At 51.6% G+C, this 24,399-nt stretch overlaps 1 protein-coding gene across 4 annotated transcripts in view; it reads left to right on the forward strand.

Moving 5' to 3' along the window:
* Positions 1-24,399, forward strand: part of ATP8A1 (ATPase phospholipid transporting 8A1) — a 1,730,029-nt gene that overhangs the window by 1,227,713 nt on the left and 477,917 nt on the right. For all 4 annotated transcript variants that reach the window (XM_069631739.1, XM_069631741.1, XM_069631738.1 and 1 more), the window contains one exon: positions 17,753-17,925. In XM_069631739.1, the coding sequence (XP_069487840.1) occupies positions 17,753-17,925 (173 nt within the window). The remainder of the gene's footprint in view (positions 1-17,752; positions 17,926-24,399) is intronic.

The raw sequence follows: 24,399 nt of genomic DNA on the forward strand, positions 1-24,399 counted from the left end.
GTCCACATCTGTGACCCACTGGTCATAGCTTGGCGTACGTTCCGATCCCCACAGTTGCGCAATGTTCCGCCTGAGAACCGCCATCGCAGTCGACCAGATCAATTTCTCATAACTGGAAAGGTCAGTTTCACTGGAGATCCCCAGGAGAAGGCGTTTTGGGCATCTCTGGATCGCTTTACCCATAACGCAGTTTAACACAGCATTTCTGCCAGAGCTGCTGTATCTTACTACATTCCCACAGAATATAGAAAAAGGTACCTTACGTTTGCAGCGTAGGCATTGTGTGTCCGAGGATTTTCCCCAGCGGAAGAGGGCCACTCTCGGGTAGTAGGCGCGGTGCAGGATCTTCAGTTGGACCAGTCTTAGCCTTGAGGAAATGGTCGTTTCTCGCGGGTACATCAGGGCCTCCACCCAGTCCTCCGGTTGAAGTGGACCCACATTCGGTTCCCACTTTGTCTTCAAGCTGGTTAGTTCCGGCGTCGCAAAGGATGTTATCACATTGTACATGGTAGAGGTGACTTTCCGGTCCACCCGGTCCAAAACTATGTTTCGCTCTAATGGGGAGCTTTCTGGCATGTCTTGTGGTATGTGTCGTCCAAGCATGTTTCAGTTGCATGTAGTGGTACCTTTCTGTGGCCGGGAGGGAAAATTTTACATGCAATGTCTCGAATGGTACCAGGTTGTCCTCGTGAACCACATCTCCTATGCTGGCGATTCCTCACTGGACCCATTCAGGCCATCTGGGCAACTTTCGTATTTCGGGAAGGTTGCAGTTGTTCCATAGGGGTTGCGCCAGCGTTAATTTCTCGCCCCATCCTAAGTACCGATGTGCTTCCTTCCATATTCTCACTATATGCGTTACCATATCCGTTTTTGGTGTGCGGTTCAGGCCTCCATTCAGGTGCTCTAGAGGCGTGGTCGTGTCATTACAGATAAGACCTTTGATGTGTGGGAGGCTTCCGTCTCCATGGAGCATACATATCATTTACTACCGCCATCTGCCTGGCCCAGTAATATGACTGTATCCTGGGCAGTCCAATCCCTCCTTCCCAGATAGAGCTTTGGAGCGTGGCAAGAGCAATTCGTGGGTGTCCTCCTCCCCATAGCAATTTCCGAAGGATGCTCTCGATTTTGTGGAATTCTCGCTGGTGGATGTATAATGGCGCATTTTGCAGGATATATAAGAATTTAGGAAGGGCTATCATTTTTAACAGGGCCGCTCTGCCCATCAGCGTTAGTGGCAAGGAGATCCAATGGCGAGTATCTTCTGCAATTCTTGTTACAAGGGGGGAGAAGTTCAGGGTTGTGTATTCAGTAAGATGCTTCGTGACCCGTATCCCCAGATACTTGAACTGTTCCCTCTCAATCTGGTAAGGGCTAGCCGCTAGGTTTGCCATTGAGGTGTCTCCTAAAGGGAAGAGGATGGATTTGGACCAGTTCACACGAAATCCGCTGAATGCCTCATATTGCTCTAACAGGTGCATGACTCTGGGGCAGGAGTTGCTCGGGTCCTTCAGATATATGAGAAGGTCATCCGCATAGAGAGATATTCTGTCTTCCCAGGTCTCAGACCATCGGAAGCCTTCCCAGGTTGGCACGTTTCGCAGGAGGATTGCCAGTGGTTCGATGGCGATTGCAAAAATCATGGCCGACAACGGGCAGCCCTGTCTCGTGCCCCTCCCCAGGCTGAAGAGGTCTGAACGCCAGCCATGGACTCTGGTCCTGGCCACCGGGGATTCGTACAACAGGCGCACCCACTTCATGAAGTTCTCACCGAAGCCCATGCAATGCATTATGGTCCAGATGGCCTCCCATCTCACCGAATCAAAGGCCTTTTCAAAGTCAATTGCTAGTAGGGGTAGTGAGCCCTGTATGCTGTTGGCCCTTTCCAGGGCCGAATATAGCCTGTGGAGGTTCATACGCGTTGATCTCTGTGGCATGAAGCCGCACTGGTCCGGATGTATCAGGGTGGGAATAACCTGTTGCAGACGGTCCGCAAGTAATTTCGCCAGTATTTTGGTTTCGCTATTGATGAGTGAAATGGGCCTGTATGAACTGCATCTTTCCGGGGGCTTGTCCGGCTTGGGTATCACTATTATTGTTGCTTCTCGCAGATGTCATGGGAGAATGCCCTCTTCTAGCGCATGTTGATACATTCGGAGTAGTTGGGGGGGGGGGCCACCACATTGCTCCCCACCTTTCGTCATAGCTTAACCGGGAAGCAGTTAGGTCCTGGGGATTTACCGGTTTGGAAGCTCGACATGGCACTTAGGATCTCATCTTCTGTGATCTCCCTCTCCAGCAGTTGCAGTTGCGTCTCAGTTAAGGTGGGGATGTCAATTTGGTCCATGATCGTGACGTCCATCTGTGTCATGTGTTTTCTGTACAGCTCAGCGTAATATTCCGCAAAAACTTCACTTATTTCCTGATCCGTCACCCCTGCATTCGGCACTCCTGTGTCGAGCCTTCGGACATGACTGCGTCCCTGCTCCTTCCTTTCCAGCCAAGCCAGCATCTTGCCAGCCTTGTCACCTGTTTCATAGAGTTTGCCCGCATTGCAGTATGCGCTTGTTTCGCATTGTCCATCGCTATGTTTTGCAGCCTTTTCTGTGCTAGTGGCAATGTCCGATTCGAGGCTGGTGTGTCCTCAATTATGTGCCTCTCCTCTGCCTGCTTGACCTGTTGTTCGGCTTCAAGTGTCTTGCTCCAGTACTGTCTTTTTTTCGCGGTCGTCCACGATATTAGTTCACCTCTTAACACCATCTTGTAGCCCTCCCACATTGTTCCTGGGTTCATTGCCGTCTATGTATTGAGCTCGAAGTATGTATTGGTCGTCTCCTGTAGCCTGTCCACAAGCTCAGGGTCACCCAGGTAGTAGCTATTCAGGCGTCAGCTCGGCGGGGAGTGGTCAGAGATGCCTCTGGGAAGTATGTTTATTTCTTGCGCCCTATGTAGATCAGTTGCTGGGGTGAAGAGATAATCTAGCCTGGAGATCGAGGCATGTGGCCCTAAGTGGAAGGAGTATGCTCTCGTGTCTGGGTGGAGTTCTCTCCACACATCGCATAGGCCTAGTGCGTTGGCAAACGTGGCAAGTCTGGTGGGAACATTGGGGTTTCTATTCCGCAAGTGTGATCTGTCCAGGGTTACATTCATGACTTCATTAAAGTCACCTCCCAGTATCATGAGGTTAGAATTGTTGTTTGCGATTAACTGGGCAATGTCAGTAGGTAGTGGCTCAAGTAGAGTTGGGGGTACATAGGTGGCTATCAGTGCAATGGAGTGATCCTATAGCTTGCCTGTCACGTACACGTATCTGCCGCCTGTGTCATGGGTTACCGTCGTAAGGTGGAAGGGGAGGTTTTTGTGTTCCAGGATCATGACACCTCTTGAGCCCATCGTGAAACCTGAGTGGAGTGCCAGCTTGTAGTTTGTACGTCTGAATAGGGTACAGTCTGTGCCCGCAAGATGGGTATCAGACAGGAACACTATGTCAGCACCCCGCCTGTTGAGAAATTGCCGCACCAACCGGCGCTTGACTGCATTGCCCAGACCATTAACGTTCCATGTCATAAGCCTCAGTGTTCTGAGAGCATCGCTACTACCGCTATGTGATGCCATGGGTGCTTGTGATAGTCACTGCCTGTGTTGCCATTGACGGTGTTATGCACCAGCTGCGAATATGTCCGTGGGTTAACTCTGTCTTATCTAGGCATATTATCTTGTGCGTTTGACGGGTCCAGTCTGTAACTAAACTTAACAAATCCCCAACCACCACCACCACCCCCTCACCCCCCATACTCCTCCCAACTAGAAGCATCGGTCGCCTGAACAAAAAACCCATGGTGTTAACTGGACACCTTACATGCGTTTAACTTGACTTCAAGTACAGGTGGCCGCCCCCTGCCTGGATCCCCCAGGGGGAGAGAGCCCTCTTCTGGGGGTGTGACCAGGGGGGGAGCCGCCACGTATAATAAACGTGGAGTTTGTTGCACTATCGGGAGGGGGCTCTCCTTGTGTTGCGGTCTTGGGGCATACCGCGACCGCGTCAGGTAATTGTGTGTAGCCTGCTGTTGCTAGTGTGTGTGTAGACCGAATAAATCAGTAGTTCAACCTGGGTGACCCAACGGACCTCGGGCATCTGGCAGGCCTTGAGGCAGTGGTCAGCCCCCCTGATCTTCCGGTGGGTCTTGCGCTGGTGGTCGACGGACCTCTCGCTGTTGGTCTGGTGGAGGCCTTCTGTTCCTCCCCCTGTTGTCGTGGGGGGTCGACCTGTCTCAGTCTGTTTTGTTCAGTCCAGCGCCAAGCCTCCTTGGGATCATTGAAGTGGACTGTTGTCCCCTTGTGATAAATCTTGAGTTGCGCAGGGAAGAGCAAGCCATACCTCACTCCCATTGTTTGCAGTTGTTTTTTGAGGTGGTCGAAGGAGTGCCTCGCCTTTTGCACTTCCCTGGTGTAGTCGGGGGGAAAAAAGGCAATTTTGGAGCCATTGAATGTGATGGCGCCTTTTGCAGTAGGGCATCACAATCCCTGTAGTTTAACAACTTTGCAATTATCGTGCGTGGATGTGCCGGGCGGAGGTCTGCCCGTGGGCACTCTGTGTGCCCTATCTATGAAAAAGAACTTGGAGAAGGCGTCTGGCTCGTACAGATCAGTCAGCCATTGTTCTAGGAAAAGTTCCATGCAGGGGCCTTCGGCCTTCTCGGGTATGCCGAGTATACGCACGTTGTTACGCCTTGATCTGCCCTCTCCATCTTCAATTCTGTCCTCCAGTACCTTCAGTTTGGTTGTGACATTTTGGAGTTGCTGTTGCATGTTATGCATTTTATCCTCTGTGTTGGATATGCGATGTTCAGCTTCCCCAGTGCGTGCTGTTAGTTTTTGGAGATTGTGTCGGAGGAGGGATACATCCATGCTTATCCTGTCCATTTTCTGCTCCATTGATGTGCAGGAATCAGCTATCGCAGCCATAATGTCCTTCAATGAAATTCCCTGGTCCGTTTCCATCTCGTCCGCGGATTGCGGATGGAGGTCTGACGCCTCGGGCGGTTGGATGGTGTACTGATCCATCCTGCTTTGTGTGGGGAGTTTCTTTGACTTGTTTTTCTTCATGGTACCGATATCACTAGCTGCGTATGGGTCTGCATGCTTGGCCTGTCTGGCACGCCGTCGCCTCCTGGAGCAGAGCTCGGGCGGGGACACTCACCCACGCCTCCCAGCCGCACGGCACCTCTTCCCCGTCTGTGCCGCACAGGCTTGCCTCACACGCTGGGCCGCACGGGAAGTACGTCCCTCGTTCTCGAGTTGCAGTGCTGTCGGCATCCTACGCGAGTGGATACGCGCCCTGCCCTCACCTCCGCACGGGTCCGCTGTAGTCCGCCATTTCGGAAGCTGGATGTCGAACGCCTCGAAACTTCTTGTGGTCGTTTCTCTTGAAATCGGCTGCGGTTTCCTCTGCTCTACGCCTCGTTTGTGCCCAAGGGTATCCGACACCATACGAGGTTGTTATCAGCTCTTATGTCGTCGAATTTCAAACGATTTTACCAGGATATTTGCTGCGGGAGCCGAGGAGACCTACGTCTTTCTCATCCCGCGGCTAGCCACGCCCCCTCGACCTCCCCTTTGAAGGGCAAGAGCATTTCCACTCCTCCACCGACGAGGAATTCAACATGACAAAGACAAGCACATTAAAGGCTAAATCTTAGTCGGCCCTAGCAAAACAACCTTCAGCTAAAGCGGCCTATACACAGAGGTCGGGCATCCAGACAAGGTCCTTTTCAGGATTTGGAGGTTTCCAGGAGCATCGAGCACACCGCGCAGAAGGTTCCTCTGGTGGGCTTCAACGCAAGCAACAAAGACAACGTGGCAGTTTTTCCTCTTGGTTGTCAGCCTCCTGCTCTGCAACAGGGGGTATCGTCCCTGATAAATCATCCAAATTATGTTTTCCATTGGTCACACAAGACTCTGATGGAAGGGCGTATATCGCCTCATACCCCCATCTTCCCACCCTCCTCTTTACCAGACTAGGTCTCCATCCCTCAGAGCCGAGGTACAAAAACGTCTGAACCTCAGAGCAGTAGAACATGTTCCCTTGTTGGAGCAAGGAGAGGCCTATTACTCCCATCTGTTTACAGTGTCCAAGCCCAACCGGGCTGGCCTGTGCACTATCCTCAACCTCTCCAACTTTTTCCTTCCCCAAGAGAAATTCAAGATGATCACGCACAGCCAGATAAGGTCCTCTCTCCGGAAGGGTGATTGGCTCAGTGTGGTAGATCTCCAGGACGATTATATGCACATCCTGATTTGGCTCCCAAATCGGAAATACCTTCAGTTTTCTGTGAGAACTGAACATTTCCAATATTGAGTGTTGCCGTTTGGTCTCAGTTCAGCACTGCATGTTTTTACAAAGATGTTGGCGGTCATTGCAGTGTTCCTCAGACTGCAGGGGGTTCATGTCTATCTATGTTTAGACGATTGGCTGGCTTCCGCGGAGTCCTTGACCCCGGGCTGCAGCAGCCAATCTTCAGTCTCTCTTCCAGCTCCTATTCCAACTGGGGCTGTCATTGAACTGGTGGAAATAGTCCATGACGGTGGCTCAATACCTGATATTTCTAGGTTTCCGTTGGGATACTGTCAGTGCCAGAGTTTTCCTAACAGAAGACAGAATTACAGATTTATCAACCATGTGCCATCTTTTCCTGAACTCCTCTCACAGGTTAGCATGGTGGTTCCAGGGACTCCTTGGCCTGATGGTTTCATGTGTTCTAGCTCTGCCTCTTGCAAGACTGAAAATGAGGTGCACCTAGCTAGCCCTGCGGAGCTGCTGGTCCCAAGCTTTAAACCCAGACTCCACAAATGACACTGATCCCATCTTCCATGACGGTGACTCTTCAATGATGGACAACCTCCAACACCCTTTCAGTGGGAACCTCCTTCCAGATAATTTGGTGGCTCTGTTCTACGTCAACAAACAAGGGGTCACCAGGGTGCCTCCCCTGGTGGATCTAGCCATCCAGATTTGGAATTGGGCAGTCCAACACAATGAGCCTCATTACAAATCAGCCGGTCCGGAAACAACGGTGGCAGTGAATCTGCTGCCACCGTTGTTTCCGGACCGGCTGATTCCGAGTCCTGCCGGTGGGAGGTGTCACTCCCGCCAGGTCTGACCTGGCGGAAGTAACACCACCCGCATGCAGGCGGACATGGAAACACCTGCTCTGTCATAGACGGAACCAGTGTTTCCATGGTCCCCATCCCCATGGAGTCCTATGGTACTCCATGGGAATGGGGCTTAACAGAATTCCGCATCCAGACTTACCAGGTCACCGGGGTTGTAATGACCCAGTGATTCTTGCAATCACGGAGGCGGAATGGAATTTCTGGTCCGGCGGCAGGCTGCCGGTATTTCTGGCACAGCTACCGCCAGACTCGTAATTAGGCCCAGTATCTGGCTACAGCCCGTGCACATTCTGGGACAGATCAATGTTGCAGCAGATTCCCTGAGCCGCCAGTCTGTGGGAAATGAACAGCAATGTTCTTGCCAAGCTTTTCCAGCAATGGGGCTCTCCAACAGTGGACCTATTTGCGACTACAACCAACAGGAAACTACCACTCTATGCTTCCAGTAATGGTCTCGGAGTACCTTCTTTACCTTTCCTCCTCTGCTGATTCATCGTTCGCTTAAGAAGCTCAGGAGTGCCTCCAACTGCACTCTCCTGTTCATAGCTCCTTGGTGGCCATCTAGGTTCTAGTTCTGAGCTTCAGCACCTATCAATATGCGACCCAATCAAGTTACCACAGATCCCCAGTCTCCTGCACCAGAGCAATCACCATGTGTGGCACCCCTTACCACAATCCTTCAACTTGGCATCCTGGTGCCTGAGTTCAGGGCCTTTGCGCAATTTAACCTTTCGGAGGATATGTGCATAATCCAGGCAGCACGTAAGCCCTCTACAAGAGCACAGTACAAAAGTAAATGGCTTCAATTTTGTCAAAATGGAATCTAAACATGGTGCTTACCGGTATGTGCCACAAGTCATTTGAAACACCGGCCACTACAAAGCTCAACTTTCTCTCCTGGAAAGTGGCCTCTCTCCTGGAAAGTGGCCCTTTTAATTGCATAAACATCTGCAAGAAGAATAAGCGAGCTCCAAGCTCTCTGTCGAAACCCGTTCTTGACCTTTATGGTTGTGCTTTGCACTCATCCTTCTTTCCTTCCAAAAATCATCTCGGAGTTCCACATAAACCAGTCAATATCCCTTCTAGTTTTCTTCCCGAACCCGGTATCGGAAGCTTGTAAGGGTTCTACATAACCTGGATGTCAGAAGAGCTCTGAAGTTTTACCTTGAAAGGACAAGCGATTTCAGAAGCTCCCCACAACTGTTATTTTCAGGGACTCAAAAGGGAAACCGGCTTCAAAAGCATCCATTTCACGATGGACCACCTCATTTTTCTCAGAGGCTTATACAATTCAAGGCCTTCAGCCCCCAAAGGGCATTCATGCACATTTGGGTTGTGGCAAAGCGGCTGCTCTTGGGAGTCCATAGCCAAAGCTGCTATGTGTGTAACGCTCACCTGATTCCCGCAGAGGCGCCGGTCTTGACTGGGTGAATGCCGTATCTTCAAAGGTGATGTGTAACACACGGTTGGCTCTTTGGGCTGGACCTCTGTGCACTGTATGTCTGACTTGAAGAATAAGATGTCTTAGGTAAGTGAACGCCGAGCTCTCTCTCTGCCTCGGGGCAGGGTGCCGTAACCAGTTTCTTCACTGGATAAGGGTGCAGGCCTCTTGACCTCAGAGCACTGCTGTCCGTCGTTAACTGCACGAACGGTAAGTTCTGGGCACTTCAAATGTCTTAAAAGTCTTTTGTAATGATATCTCTTGTTTTGCAGGGTTCCGGCGATGGCGGATGGTGGGCTGATGAGAATTGAGGATTGAACCCGTGTGAGGAATAGAAGCGCCTGGAAGCACGTAAGTAAGCGCTTGTAGCCTGCTTCACGATGCGCACTAACTGTCCCTTTTATCTTGCAGGTACAAGTTCGGAGCTTTAGAGAAGCTGAAGGGTGCTGGAATACCCACTGGATTCGGCGTGGGAAGGAGTAATGGCACGTGAGTAATAAAGTTGCCCAATGTCTTTAAACGCACCTTCTTTTGTCTTTCAGATGCGGGATGCAGCGCCGAAGGCCTCCGGAGCGTGCGAAGAGTAGGTAAGCCTTTGTCTTTCAGATGCCGGAATGCAGCGCGAGGCGTTGGTGACAGCCGATGGACCAGGTAAGAGATGCGCTGCCACTGAAGACCGTAGTGCTAACCTGTTCTTTCTTTGTCTTTACAGGTGCTGCTGAAGACTGGATTCCAGGATGGTAAGCCTTTGTTCCCTTAGGCCCAGGATCAGAAGCAGAAGACACGATGAGCGTTCTGCTGCAGAGAATGCAGAATAACACAAAGCAAGATTCATCCATCGGGTGTGGTTTAAATAGCCTCCTGTAGTGCTTAGGTGTCTCCTTCCACAGCCACACCTAGGTAAGAAAAGAGTTCCTGCTTTCCAGAAGAGTTCCAGTGTTCTGAACCTAGGGAGTGGCTCCTGCCCCACCCAACAGGAAAAGTAGTCCCAAACAGAAGAGGTTCAGGGGTTCAACTGGCAGGTAAGTAAGCAGCATGGTCTGCTGCAGGTAAGTCCACCCAAGCATTATGAGCCCGGCGCTTCCAGCGCTGGGACTGGGCATCTTTATGAGCCTGGTGCCACTGGCGCCAGGACAGGGTCCAAAAGGTCCCAATTGGGACTGGCTGGCACTCGGAACCGGGGTTATGGGTCTGCTTCCAAGGGAGTCGGGCAAGTCCTGATCTTTTGGAAGCAGAGATCATGACAATGTGGTCGTCTTCCGCTGCTTTTTGTAGACACTATTGTCTTTACCTGAGGTCCCGGGCTGATGCCCAGTTCAGCCATGCAGTTCTTAAGAACCTGTTCCAGCAAGGGAAATGTCCATCCTCCCGGCTTCTTTGGTCAGTGCTTGGGAATCTCCCAAAAGTATGAAGAAAAGGGAACTGGGATGTAGGAGTATAACAAAGTTACTCACTGTAGTGACTACCTTACTCTTAGTCCATAGTCCCCTTTCCTCCATACGTCCGCCGTCCCCTCTAAAATGTTTCCTCTATTTTTTCAGTTGTCCTTTGACTTTGTCGATAGAAAATGACTGAAGGGCAATGCGCTGGGCGGACCTCAGGAAGGTGGGGTTACAGCCATGTGCGGTGGCCCGTGTAATAATAAAAGGGCAAAAGATTGTTTTTTGATGCTTCAAAATGCTCTGGCCCCATTCCGAAGGACGGAATGTCCCAGAGTATGGAGGAAAGGGGATTATGAGTAAGGTAGTCACTACGATGAGCAACTTTGTTAAAAACAAAGTAAAAAAATATGTGATGCCACCAGCCCATCCTGAACAGATTTTATTTGTTACTACAAAGCTATAAAGAAAACGTTATAAGGATGCAAAGTATCCTAATTGCACTTAACTTTCAGGTGATGTGTGCAGTTTTAAAAATGTAAGAAAGCGGGGGGGGCGTGGCTTGGAGCGCCATCGATGTGGTCGCTCCCTTGAGGCCGCCCGTGGGATGTCCGCCGCCAAATTCAAGCGGTTCTGACCGAGTATCCAAGTCGCCAATGCCATCTACGATGATCGGAACCGATGAGGCACAACCTGGCTTACAATGACCTCTGAACGCTGGAGCGTTCTCCTAGAATTTAGCGACCGAACCGCTCCCCCGTCGCTATTCGAAGAAACCAAGATGGCGGCCGCGCCGGAACTCAACAATATACTACGAACCTGATGGCGACGGGCTTCAGGGGGACCGAAGAGGAGCAGCAGATGGAGGCTGCCCGGTGAACATATGAGAACTTCATTGGGGGCTGCACTCGGCCGGGTCGACAGGGGAAACACGGAGGCCACGAGATAAGCCCCGAGAGCCATCCAGAGAAACCCGACCTCGCGGGCCCTCCCTTCACGCACCACTCGGTGCTTCCTGGGGCGCCCCGGCCCACCGATCCAGCCAGCGACTCAGTCACAGCTTTGTCCTCGCCGCAACCCTTCCAGCCAAGACCGCCAAACACGATCATCATGTCTAGGCAAACAAAGGTTGGCAAGGGAGCAGATATCTCCACCATGCTCACTACGCTAGATAAAAGCAGGAAGCAAGAGCCTCCCAAACTCACTCCACAGAAACAACAAGAGGACGGGGGAAACCTCGCTACCAAAGGGGACCCGATAGCCTTCATGGCGGACATCAAGTCGGAGTTCCGCTCATGCCTATCAGAACTCACCACCAAAATCGAACAGACGGACCAAAGGGTTACAGAGGCCGAACAGAGGCTCGGAGAAATCGAAGACCATTCGCGGGACCACGCCACCACTCTAGGGGAAATGCGAAGAGCCATTGACTCCCTGCATCAGAAATGCGAGATCCTGGAGTTTAAACATGAGGACCTTGAAAATAGGGCGCGCTGCAATAATCTCCGCATTTGGGGGGTCCCGACCTCCTTCCCCGACAACAAGCTAGCGGACTACGTGGGACGCTTCTTCGAGGCCCTCCTCTCAGACCTGGATAAATCTCAGCTCTTGCTAGATCGCAACCACAGACTTCGCCCGCGTCATGGGGCTGTCTCTGACCCCCCCCAGATGTCATTACGAGGGTCCACTTCTTTACAACCAAGGAAGCGATTTCGGCGATCAGCCGCCAAGGGTTGGAAATTACATTTCAGAGCACGCCACTCCAAATATATCAGGACCTCTCACCACTCACCCTCCAGAAAAGAAGAGCACTCCGACCCCTGGCACTGTTCCTCCAGGAGCAGCAAGTCCGCTACAGATGGCTGTTTCCAGCGGCTCTACAATTCACATACAAAGGCACCCTACGCCGGATCAGCCACTTGGAGGATGCGGAGAGGATCATGCATCCATCTTCGCCCCAGGAACTCTCCACACCAACCCCGGAGGGAGCTGAGGCCTCCGGGCCGCTTTCCTCCCCGAAACCTAAACGTACGCCATGGTCATCAACCCAGTGGATCAACAAAAAATTGCGCCCCCCCGCACCTCCAGGTTTCAACTACATCCCTCCCTGGTCTCCTCTGACCCGGCCTGAATTCGGATCCGCCACATAACGCTTAATCTGACGAGCTTCGAGGGCGGAGACGGCAGACCATACCCACGGTTCATACCCACTCCATGGACACTTTCCAACTTTCGTTCCTTGGAAACTCACAGTACTTGATACACGATGGGACAACCGGCCCCGTTGGCCAAGGGTAGGCCCGTACCCACAATGTCGGTCTACCCACCAGTTAAAGTTGCGGCCCCCCGTTGGGGCCCCGTGTTAAAACCTCAAGTGCAGGATGGTACTACAACATCTCGTGACAAACATGGCAGCTGAACCATCGACCCAGACTCCCCCCCATCTCAAGAGATAGAGAATGGGACACCTCTGGACCACCAGGTTCTGCGAATCCTCTCCCTAAATGTTAACGGACTGAACTCCCCTAACAAACGAAAGGCAATTTTATTAAAGCTCCAGGACGAAAACGCTGCGATAGCTATGCTCCAAGAGACCCACTTGCTGTCGGCGGATGTGACCCGGCTTCGTTCTCGATCGTTCCCGCTTCAATTTTTTGCCTCCGGCTCAAGCAAAAAGGGGGGCACGGCGATTCTCTTTAGAAAAGACTTGAACCCACAAATCCTGGAAACAAAAACATGCCCGGAAGGCCGATACACAGCAGTCAAATGCCTCCTGTTGGGAGACCTATACACCCTCATCTGGGTATATGCCCCTAACACGGGACTATCACTCTTCTACGACTCCTTGGGCACAACCCTTGCTAGTTTTGTGGAGGGCCAAACAATCGTCGGAGGGGACTTCAATGGGGTTCCCGACCCCACTAAAGACAGGTCACACCCCCCCGACTCCAAGCGATTTCGCCCGAGCACTCAGCCTCCTCCGGTTGTTCAGGTCTCTAGAGATAATAGACTCATGGCGGGTGTTTCACCCCGACGAAAGAGACTACTCCTTCTACTCGTTCGTACACCGCACTTTCTCAAGGATTGACTTATTTCTGATCTCCCCACACACCTTCCCCTCAGTGAAAGAGGTCTCCATTGGCACGAGAGCCATGACCGACCACACTCCAGTGTTCTTGGAACTCCGGGTTCAGGACCCCAATCTCAATAACCCACGCAAATGGTCTCTGTATGACCTGATTCTCAATGACATGGCTACGAGAGACAAGATTGCGACAGGAATTAAAAACTTCTTTGACGAAAACCCAGCCTCAGACACCTCACTGGCAAATAACTGGGACGCCATGAAGGCAGTAATCGGGGGCTCCCTCATCGCTCAGGGAGCGGCCTACCACCGGAACAGACGCCAGACTCGAATTGCTTTAGAGGACGAGCTAAGAGAGGCTGAGGCAATCCACAAAGAAAAAGACTGGTCCCCTAAAACGCAACGGATCATGCGAACAGCGAGGAAGAAGCTTGAAGCCCACTACACGGAACAAACCGCCCTAATGATGGCAAAAGCCAAACAATCATATTACGCGAAGGGCAACAAAGCAAACAGGTTCCTGGTGGCCAAACGGAGGCGCGTCAACACGATTGCGGGCCTACGTGATCCTGAGGGGGTCACCCGATACTCGGAGCCCGAAAAACAACAGCTCGCGACAGACTACCTGACCCAAATCATGAAGGCAACCCCTCGGAACCGACCGCAACAGGTGGAATATCTACGGAAGGCAGCGGTTCCCCGTCTCGCCAACACGACGAGAGACGAATTGGAGGAGCCCATCACGGGGGAGGAGGTCGAGGAGGCCATCAAGTCGCTTAAAACACGAGCCCCAGGCCCGGGCGGCTTTTCGACCAGATTCTATAAACTTTTCAGGCCACAACTGACCCCCCCATCTGGTGACCCTGTTCAACTCCTTCAGAGACACAGGCGCGGTCACCCCATCGATGCAGGAATCAACCACCATCCTCCTGCCCAAACCGGGAAAGGACCCAAGGAGCCTAGCCCCCTAGAGACTGATAGCACTCTTAAACATTGATGCAAATATATATTCAAAAATCCTGGCAAACCGCCTGAATCGCGTTCTCCCGAAGATCATTCATCCCGACCAAGCAGGCTTCATCCTCCATCGATCAGCGGGAGACAACATACGAAGAACCCTGAACCTGGTGGACCTCGCCTCTCGGAACTCCCAAAAACTGGTCTTAGTGGCTCTGGACGCAGCCAAGGCATTTGATCGAGTAGATTGGCCCTTTATGAAACTCACCCTAGAGGCCTTCGGCTTCGGGTCAACTTTTCAGACAATGGTGCTGGCCAACTATAAGAGCCCAAGTACGAGTCTAAGAATTAATGGGCACAGCTCAGCTCCGATCCCCCTATCATGCGGAACCCGGCAGGGCTGCCCGCTATCACCCTTACTCTTCGCTCTCACCATGGAGCCTTTGGCCCAAAGGATTAGGGGAAACGATCGAATTAAAGGGCTGCAGGACGGCCCGAACCAACATAAAATCGCCCTATATGCGGACGATGTCCTACTCACGATCTCAGAAGCCCAATCATCATTGAAACAGGCAATACGAGAACTTACCACCTATGGTGAGGTCTCAGGCTTCACTATAAACTTTGACAAATCCTCGGCCATGGGCATCGGGCTCACACCAGCAGAACGGGAGCCACTGAAGACGATGTGCCCGATGACATGGGTGAAGAAGGCCATCCCCTACCTAGGGGTCCACATCCCGGCTAACCAAGAGACACATACAAAGCCAACTTCCCCCGGCTACTGAAAGAACTGGAAGGCGACTTGAAACAATGGGAGACCCAAGAGATCTCACTGCTGGGGCGCATCACAGCATGCAAGATGAACCTACTGCCGAGGTTCTTATACGCCTGCGCCTCCCTCCCAGTAGCGATTCCCACACCAACCCTTAAGGACATCCAAAGGAAAATGCTGAAATTCATCTGGAAAGGTAAGAGAGCGAGAATCCCTCTCAAAACGATGCTGGGGGGCTCCAAGCTAGGAGGTCTGGGGGTCCGGGACTTGAGGGCCTACAGTGTGGCAGCACAACTAGCACAATTTCAGGCATGGCAGACCATAACAAACCGCCCCAGGTGGGTAGAGCTGGAACAATCACAAACATCTTTACCCTTGCGATTTCTGCCACACATTCCGCCCCCCCTTAGAACACACTGGGGAGACCTCCTCCTATCAACTAAACACACCCTTAGCTCCTGGGACTGGGCTCTAAAGCAGAAGGGAGTGCCCAGAGGACTGAGCCCACGCTCCCCGGTCTTCCATAACCCATCCTTCTCACCCAGAGCAGACCCCCGCAATTTCCGGAACTGGATAAAGGGCGGGCTGGAGACCATAGACCAGCTATATATGGGAGAGACACCCCTCACCTTCGCCCAATGTAAGGAGAAGTTCCAACTCCAGGAAAGGGACAGATTCACCTATATACAAAGACCCGCTGCATGGCTCAATGGGAGGCGGACCTGGGCCATCCGGTCGAGGACCAAACCTGGGTGGACATCTGGACCAGAACGCATACCTCCTCCATGTGCGTTACCAATAGGGAATGTGCGTACAAGGTGCTCCTCCGGTGGTATTACCCACCCCTTCGACTTCACCACATGAACCCACAGGTGGATCATGCCAGCTGGAGGGGATGTGGTCACCCAGGCTCTTTCTTCCATATGTGGTGGGCTTGCCCAAAGATACGACAGTTGTGGAGGACATGCCTAGAGACCATCGCACAAATTACAGGAACGGCGATTCCTCTGGAACCTGAACCAGTCTTTGCTGGGGGCCCCGATCCCCGCGATTTACCCGCGCTCCGGGACCAAGTCTAAACTATTGACACACTGCCTTCTGGCGGGGAAAACGGTGTTGGCTAGGGCCTGGAAATCCCCAGAAGGACCTCACATAGCCCAATGGTGGTCTAAACTCTGGGACATCCTGATCGCGGAGAAGGTCATGGCAGCACAGGCGGGAACGCTCCACCGCTTTCGGAATGTTTGGAGCCCAGTGCTGGAATACGACCAGCGCTTCCCCGCCCAGACCTACAAACCGACCAGGGCCCGATGGATCTTGAAACACCAAGAGGACCCGGGAGAAGGCACATAGACGCTAAGGGGCGAACTGGACAACCCAGAAAAATAATTCTGCCTCCGAACATGAGGGGGGGGGGAGGCCAGAGGGAGGTGGGAAGGAGGAAGCCTAACTGGGGAAATGAGGACTGGGGATCGAAGAACTTGAATACGCATTGCTTGTGATATGTCATGATTTGTATATTTGCCATCCTGCCTTGATTTAAAATAAACGAAGCTAAAAAAAAAAAAAACTAATGTAAGAAAGCCATTAAGGGAGACAGTCTCCCAGTATTGATAGGTTTAGGGTGAGATCAGTTTCCCCATAAGAATAAAGGGCCAGGGAAGTAAAGCTGGGCTTTAATTACATCCAGAAAGTCGGGCCAGGAAGAAAACATAAGACAACTTTCCTGGTGCCATTACGTCAGCAAGGCATGTAAGCGAGCTTCAGGCTTTTTCTTGCAGGCTGCTCCTTCTGTGTTTTTTCAAAAAGGCTTCACTCAAATTATGACCTAAATTCCTGCCAAAGGTGGCATCAGTTTCACGTCTCTCAGAGTATTGACCTGCCGGTTTTCTATCTACCACCTCAGCGTTCCAAGGATGAGGAAATGCTGCACAGACTCCACCCAAAGAGGGCGCTCAGCTACTATGTGGCCAGGACGGCAAACTTCAAACGTAGTGACCAACTTTTTGTTGCCTTCTCACCATCCTGGCATTGTCCAAGCAGACCATTTTCCAAAGGCTAGTCCTTTGCATTGCAGAATGCTACCGGAAAATGGGAGAGAAATTGCAATCCGTCATTAGAGTGCATTACAACAGGGGGTGGGGACCTCCTCTGCATTACAAAGGAGTGTGCCATTGAGAGAATTTGGCCCAATTTAGAAGATCGTGTTGCAAATATTCTTCGTTGGAGACTTTCATGCTGCCTCCACACGCTGTACTGCTTTGGGAGTCTATGGGAGAATGCAATCCATTGAAGGAGAAATTTCATAGCAGGAATGTTCTTTTAATTGATTCTTCTCCCGCAGATTCTGCATCGTCCTGCCCCCCTATAAAAGTGGTCTGTTGCCGGTCCTAGTTTCTCTTCATTGGTGGTACGACAACTTAATGTTGTGACATTTTGTAATAATAAGCAGTTTCAATTGTGTACTGTCCGTCTGTTGCTTACAATATGGTGACTGTTCCTCACACACCACATCGAGGGGGTAGAGAAGACTGGGTGGTGGGGAACTAAGGTGTGTGGGTGTAGTGATGCGATCTACTGCGATGTACTGGCGACATCACACCTGGAGTCTAATAGCGGCTTGGTAGAGTCATGAGGGAGTCGACGATCAACACTGAGCCGCACTACGACCCCTATTGTTTCAGAGCAGCTGATGCAGGAAGGGAAATCTATCAGATGAGGCATCTGCGCGAATGCATAGAAAGAACATTACCGCTAAGTAATTTCTCCTTCTTAATTGTTCATGTCACAAATGTGCATAGACTGTGTACAGTTTCATTTATTAGACCTTTTCGATTTTGAACATTTGCGTTAGTGACTAATGTTTTGGGTGTACATGTATGTGCAGCATTAATGATCAATATGCATTGCTTATTTCTTTCCTATCTGTTTTGTTTCAGGCCACAAGGGAGCTCCTAAGTCATCATTGTGTCACACTAGGTGACGCTTTAAGGAAAGAAAATGATTTTGCTCTCATAATTGATGGTAAATCTCTGAAGTATGCACTGACGTTTGGTGTGAGGCAGTATTTCCTCGATCTGGCCTTGTCATGCAAAGCTGTTATTTGTTGCAGGTAGGCATTTGGAAGTCTGCAAATAACTAGATATGATTAGACTACCTGTGCTAGGGGCGTACCTGTAGCATATTAACAGTGAGGTAAAATAATAATTTGTGAAGTATAACTCAGAAGCTGGATGTGCAGCAAAGCGCAGTAGAAGCTATCCAGCACACTATTAACCGTAAGGCTCTATTAACAGGGACCTGCCATTGTCCTGATATTGTCCTGTCCTGGTATTATTATTCTCCTGCAGATTCCTCATCACGCCTCCCAGTCGTCCCCGCTCAGTAAGTGTTGTGGCACTTCGCTTTTGATTTCATGAAGTGCGTTGGCGATGGCATTGGGGTGCTCATCTCAGTTACTAAAATCAACAGAAAATCCAATTGGAATGTTTTTAACCTATTGGTTTATATTCCATAGTTGCTTTTTAAGGATGGTTAGCCTCCTTCCGTTTTCCTATGCAGCGTTTGATCTCAGGGTGGGAGGGGGGAAGTGGGAGGAACTGAAGCATGGGGCGTAGTGACGTGGTATATGTATGGCACCTGACATCACTTTCGGAGCTGACGATTGACCACCGTGCAAGACGGTTTGATGAACGACGGCCGAGTCTTGGTCCACTAACGCCCGCTGTCGAGAACATTTCCGAGCAGCAGAGCTGGACAAATGGATATCTATCAAGATGAGGAATCCGCAGTAGAACAATTCATAGAAAGAACATTACAGTAAGGACATTTCTCGTTTGGCAACATGCTTGTTTTGCCACTGTAGTTGACAAGTACCTGGCTAAGTACAAGTCTGTCTCTTTGGACCCAGCTTATTTGTCAAAACATGCCACCCTTGAGGGATGGTGGTTCAGGTGGCTATGGTGGATATCAAAACTACTACCTTCCTCCCACTCCCTACAACTAGAGAAAGTAAAAAAATCTCTCTGCATTTAGGAAAAAGATATTTGGGATGGGGAGTGTGGTGGCCAATAGATCTTGCCCCTTGGTGAAATTTACTTAACTCATCTGAAAAAAAACATCTGAGGCAGTGGACCACCTTCCAGAGGGGAAGAGGTCAGGGATGGCTTCAACTACATCTTGACAAATGTCACAGACGCTGTGTGTCTGGCAGTCCAAGCCAACCTGGATAGAGCAAACTGTGTGGCACGACACTTGGGGAACAGTGTTTGTTCTTAGAGGTAATCATAGCTACTGACAGTTTTGCAACCATGTGCATCCACCTTTTTAGCACTAAAGCAGATGGGGTCGCTTCAAAGCTAGGCCTCCAAGGCAAGAGCAAAATCACTGGGACTAGTGGTACAGCAACCTTTGGCATTCTCCTTTGTAACCTTCTCGGCGGGCTTTGCAAGGAGTCACAGTTTAAGCGTCGCTTTTTTTTTCACTCAAAGGAAGACCTATTTTTCATATATGAAGGCTCCCGAGTGACATTTCTCTCAATCAGGCACAGGCTGGAGAGCTCAGAAAAGTCTTCTTCTGTGCTCTCTGGCAGCTAACCCAACACCAGTTAAATGCCAATAAGGGGAAGAATATCCACATTCTTGAGCGAGTGTCACATCACTACTTCTAATGCATGGACTTTGCAAATAGTGGCACATGAGTATTGCCTTCTGTTTTTCATTAAAATCCCATCCCACCTCCATCTCGCAGAGTGCTCCTTCGAGACACCCTCCTGTTAGAGGAAATGTGTGCCATGTTGCTAAAAGCAGTTATAGTCCTGGTTCCTGCACAGAAGCAGGGAGGGGAGGTCCAAAATGGATAGGGGTATCCATCCCATCTTGGACCCAAGACTACTGAACAAGTTTCAAAGGAAGGACAAGTTGAGGATGGTGGCTCTGGCACAGATCCTTGAGGCCATAGATTTCAGGACTGGTGGGTGTCATTGACCCTTCAGGATGTTTATTGCTAATGAAAATTGTCCTCCTACAGATTCTTAATTTTAGACATATTCCTACAGCGTAAACTTAATCTGAGAAAACTGTCAACCAGCAGAGCACTTTGCAACCTCAGAGTTGAGATTGTTTGATGAAACACTCGCCTCGACACCGGACATGGCGTTAAGCATCCATGTATAGCTCATACTGTGCCCTGTGACTTCAGTTCTTTTTTTTAACAGCACACTTCGCAGAACATTGAGTGTCAACATTTTCATCTAAACCTTTGGGGTTTAAACACTGCACAGACTGCCTTTTGAAAATGTTGCTAACCGACTCACTTCACCTATGTCTATGGTGTTTGGATGTTGACCAACACATTGCTACCTGCATTGTGCGAGTCCCTAACCCAGAAGGCCCTTAAGCAGTGAATGATGAAAAACTTTGGGCCGATAAGCATCCAAATCCTTAGGAAGCACGTCCTGCAAATGTAATTCCTCGGAGGGTACAAACTTAGAGTTTTCTGAAAGTAAAAACTCCCAGAAAGACTAAAAAGAGGAGCAAGAATGACAGAAAATGGTCTGACTCGAGAAGTGGGACCCATCATGCGTCTTTGACCTCCTTAAAAAGAGGGAAAGATGACACAGGGACACATTCCTCTGAGTCGTCTCCAACTAAAAAAAGCAGGTACAATTTTCATCTAACGCTTCCCCAACAGAGCAATGGGAGAGGTTCGGGTTCAAACTGCGGGACCTTTCCGCAAAGACAGCGCTGACTATTTCAGCACTGCAAACACAAATGGTACCCACTCTCCAAGGCAAGGAGGGATTCCTCAAAAACAAAGTCGGCCAACCAGCTTGGGTATGATGCCGAACATGAAAACTGCTTGAGTTGACTCAACTCCTCTCTTCAGGGTTGACCACCTTCGACACTCCTCGTTGTGGCTCACTCCCTTTTGAAGGGGCCATCGCATTGAAGAAGGCTTAGGAGGCTGCTGAGATACATCCCAGAATCAAAGTGTTACTTTAAGTCAATGAAAACTATTTTTGATGATGAATGCAACCCCATTTCATTCTGGTTTGAGCCCTCATAAAGGGCACAGAGACTTTCCAGGGGAGTTTATCTCGGACTACGCAGAGCCCTATGCCCTTCCGAATGTATGATGGTGAAAGTTGCTGAGTCCAAAACCTGAGGATGCCCTGCTAGACCAGTCAACCAATAAGATAGAACTGATATTCCCCATAAGGAGCCTGTAATACCCTTTAAAACTGCATTAAAAGACCCTGTAATAGAACTTTGAGACTGTGCACCTTACCAGCCGTGGATAAAGAGCTAGTAAAAATATACAGACCAGTACCCTTAGATACACATTTTCTATCTAAGCACCTAGCTCCTAAGAGCCTTGTTGCCCAGGCAGCCTCCGTTGGCTTGAAGTCGTTGGTATTACAATCCTCCCCGTCTAGAGATGGAAAGAAAATAGATATTTTGGCCAAAAAATATTTGCCTCAGCATTGTTGCTCTCAAAGTCCTGAATACGTCCTGTGCCTTGGACAGTGGTGTTAAAGGCAGCATCTCTCCTACCCGAAACTGAGTTAAGGGATGGATTTAATTACTTCTCCAGCATGGGGTCTGGCATGGATTCACATGCTCATGAATATTCCCCGTCGTCAGGCTGGGAATCCTCGGTAAAGAAAAAACCAGTATCAGTTTCGTTTCTGATCTGTCTTTCGTAGTAGCAACCAATCACTGATCTCTGCGTCATACTGACCACAGCCAATGACTGCCCTCTACGTAAGCCCTGCCTCTGGCAGCCATCTTCAGATTTTTACTGCACGTTCAAGTGTTGGGATCCTCGTGCTATTGCTCTCGAGCGTTAGTGCTAATTTTTCACATTTTTTCTCAAAAACTTCAATTTTTCGGTCAAAAAGAGCCTCAAGCTCCACCGATTCTTCATCCGATCAACGGGGACCCGTGTCGGATTCGTCTACGCCCCTCAAAGGTGAAGATTCCGTCGAGCCACGCTTTTGGAGGACTCCAGAAGTTTCTTAGGCCCATCTCGGACATGGCCCAGGAGAAGGGAAGCTCGACGCCCGGAAAGCTGTTCAGGGTCTGCCCTGGATGCCAGCTTCAGAATGTCTTTAAGGAGGACGAACACTCCTTTTGTCTTTACTGCCTACATGAGGACAAGACGCACGTGGAGAAGGACTGTGCGTTTTGCGGCAATATGTCGGAGCGGACCATGAAGGACCGCCATCAACGTCTCGCCAACTGGCTGGAAGGGAAGAGCCCGTCAGGCGAGAAGAAGAAGAAATCCGAGCGGTCTTCTAAGACCTTTGAGGACGCCCGGCGACAGGGGTCCAACACAACCCCAAAACCGCCAGTCCGTTGGCACCGGGAGCGCCGAACGGTCGGGCTCTAGGGGCGCCAGGCAGGGCGCATCCTCCCCGGCACCATCAACCACGAGCCAACGCTCTGGTTCGGGTAAGAGGAAGGCCGAGCACCCGGCGAAGCTCCTGGAGGGGCCCCGGTCGAGCTTGAAGGCTCCATCGGAAGGAGAGCGAGGCTGTGCCCCTCCGCCCCCCAAGGAGAAGGCGGTGAGCGCACCTAAGGTGGTGAAAGCCTTAATCCATCTGGCCAAGGCCTCTATCGAGACAGTCGCGGTGGCCCTGGCTCAGCCTGTGGAGGCTACACCAGTGGTGGCGACCTCGGGGCTCAGAGTCTCCCTGCCACCGCGGAGGGAGTCCTCTTTTATGCCCATCGACATGACCCCCGTGAAACCTCCGACGGAGAAGAAAAAGGGGGGGGCAGGAGGTCGTCGTGGATTCGGCCTCAACCTCTGAGGAAGAGCTGATCGAGGTCTTAAGCCACGGCGTTGGCGTGGAAGAAGACCAGCCCGTCGGGAGGGATCCCGACGTAGGAGATGACGATAACGTCGAGGGTGCCGACGGGGCCCCTGACCGCCCGTCGGACTCCCCTCAACCAGCGCCGCAAGACAACTCGGGGGCCATTTTGTTGGCTATACAGTCCTTATGCTCGGAGATAAGGACGAGACTGCCGTTACCACCAGCGGAGGAACCGCTCCCGACGGGGGACCCGGAGCCAGGCCCTTCTGGGAGCCCTCCCCCTAAGAGAAGGATTCATCCTCCACCTCCTTTTCAGCCATCGCGCCCTATTCAGCCCTCCTCCCCGTCCACGACTCGTGGGGATGATACGGGGACTGACACGGCCGCGACGGGTACGGACGACGAGGATCTGCCGTCGTCACCTCCCACCCGGGCTTCCCCGCCCGACGAGATTGGATCGTTTCACTCCATGATCGCCAGGGCATCCGAGCTCTTCCAGCTCTGCCCGGAGGAGAAGAAGAAGGAAGGTTTCCTTTATCAACGACGCGAGGCCAAGAGGAAGACGGTCCTCACCGTGCCTCTACTGGATGATATTTGGGATGAGGGCCCCGCCCTCCTCAAGAACCCATCCACGACGCCGGCTAGAAGGGATCGGTACGAGAAGAAGTACCGGGTCCCGGACGCGGCCCCCTTGTGCCTCTGGGCACAGCCAACGCCAGACTCCGTCGTCTCCGCGGCGGCCAGGAAGAAAGCGGGGGGGAGTGCGGCCTCCACGTCGACTTCCCTGCCAGACGGCGAGGGAAAGAAATTGGATACGATGGGACGCAGGGTCATCTCGTCTGCAGCAACGCCGATTAAGGCGGCCAACGCCTTGGCTATCGTAGCCCGCTACGACAGGGAGCTGTGGTACAAACTGGCCCCCCTGCTGGACTTCCTACCGGACGACAAGAGGGCGGATGCCCTAGAGATCTTGCAGGAAGGTGAGGTGGCGTCGGACCACGCCATTACGATTGCGACGGACATCGCTGACACTGGATTTCGCCAGTTGAGCAATGGCGTGTGCCTTAGGCGGCGTGGATGGCTCAAGGCTACTGACTTCCGTCAAGACGTGCAGACCAGATTCTTGGACATGCCGTTCGATGGAAACAACCTGTTTGGGAAAACAGTGGACGATTCCCTTCAAGCCATCAAAGCAGACACGGAGACGTCCCGGGCTCTTGGGGTTCTCCAGCAACAGCGGCCGCCCTTTCGGAGCGGCGGAGGCAAGGGTGCCTCCAAAGGTTCCGGCGGCGGATTTTCCACCTACCGTCAAGCGGCCCGTTCGTCGTCGCAGGAAGCTTACAGGGGACGAGGCAAGTCAGGCGGACCCCGCCGTCGTCGCCAAGGAGGTCAAGACGGCAAAGCCTCGTCGAAGCAGGACTGAACCGGCCGTGGGGTCGGGCCCCCACCGAAGCACCCCGGTGGGAGGCCGGCTGGCGAGCTTCGTCAGCGTGTGGGAGTCCATCTCCACCGACCGTTGGGTGCTGGACGCCCTAGCCCAGGGTCACGCGCTCGAGTTTCAAAGAAGGTGCCCGCGCGTCCCCCCTGTGGCCAGGAAAGAACATCACGTCCCTCAACTTCTCTTGGAGGTAAAGGTGATGCTCAGGAAGGGCGCCATCGAGCTCGTCCCAAAGAGGCTTCGGGGCTCTGGAGTTTACTCAAGATACTTCCTCGTGAAGAAGAAGACGGGAGGATAGCGTCCCATCCTCGACCTAAGACGACTGAACAAAT

Source organism: Ambystoma mexicanum, chromosome 6q, assembly GCF_040938575.1.
Source record: "Ambystoma mexicanum isolate Mex_15411 chromosome 6q, UKY_AmexF1_1, whole genome shotgun sequence".
Classification (NCBI taxonomy): Eukaryota; Metazoa; Chordata; class Amphibia; order Caudata; family Ambystomatidae; genus Ambystoma; species Ambystoma mexicanum.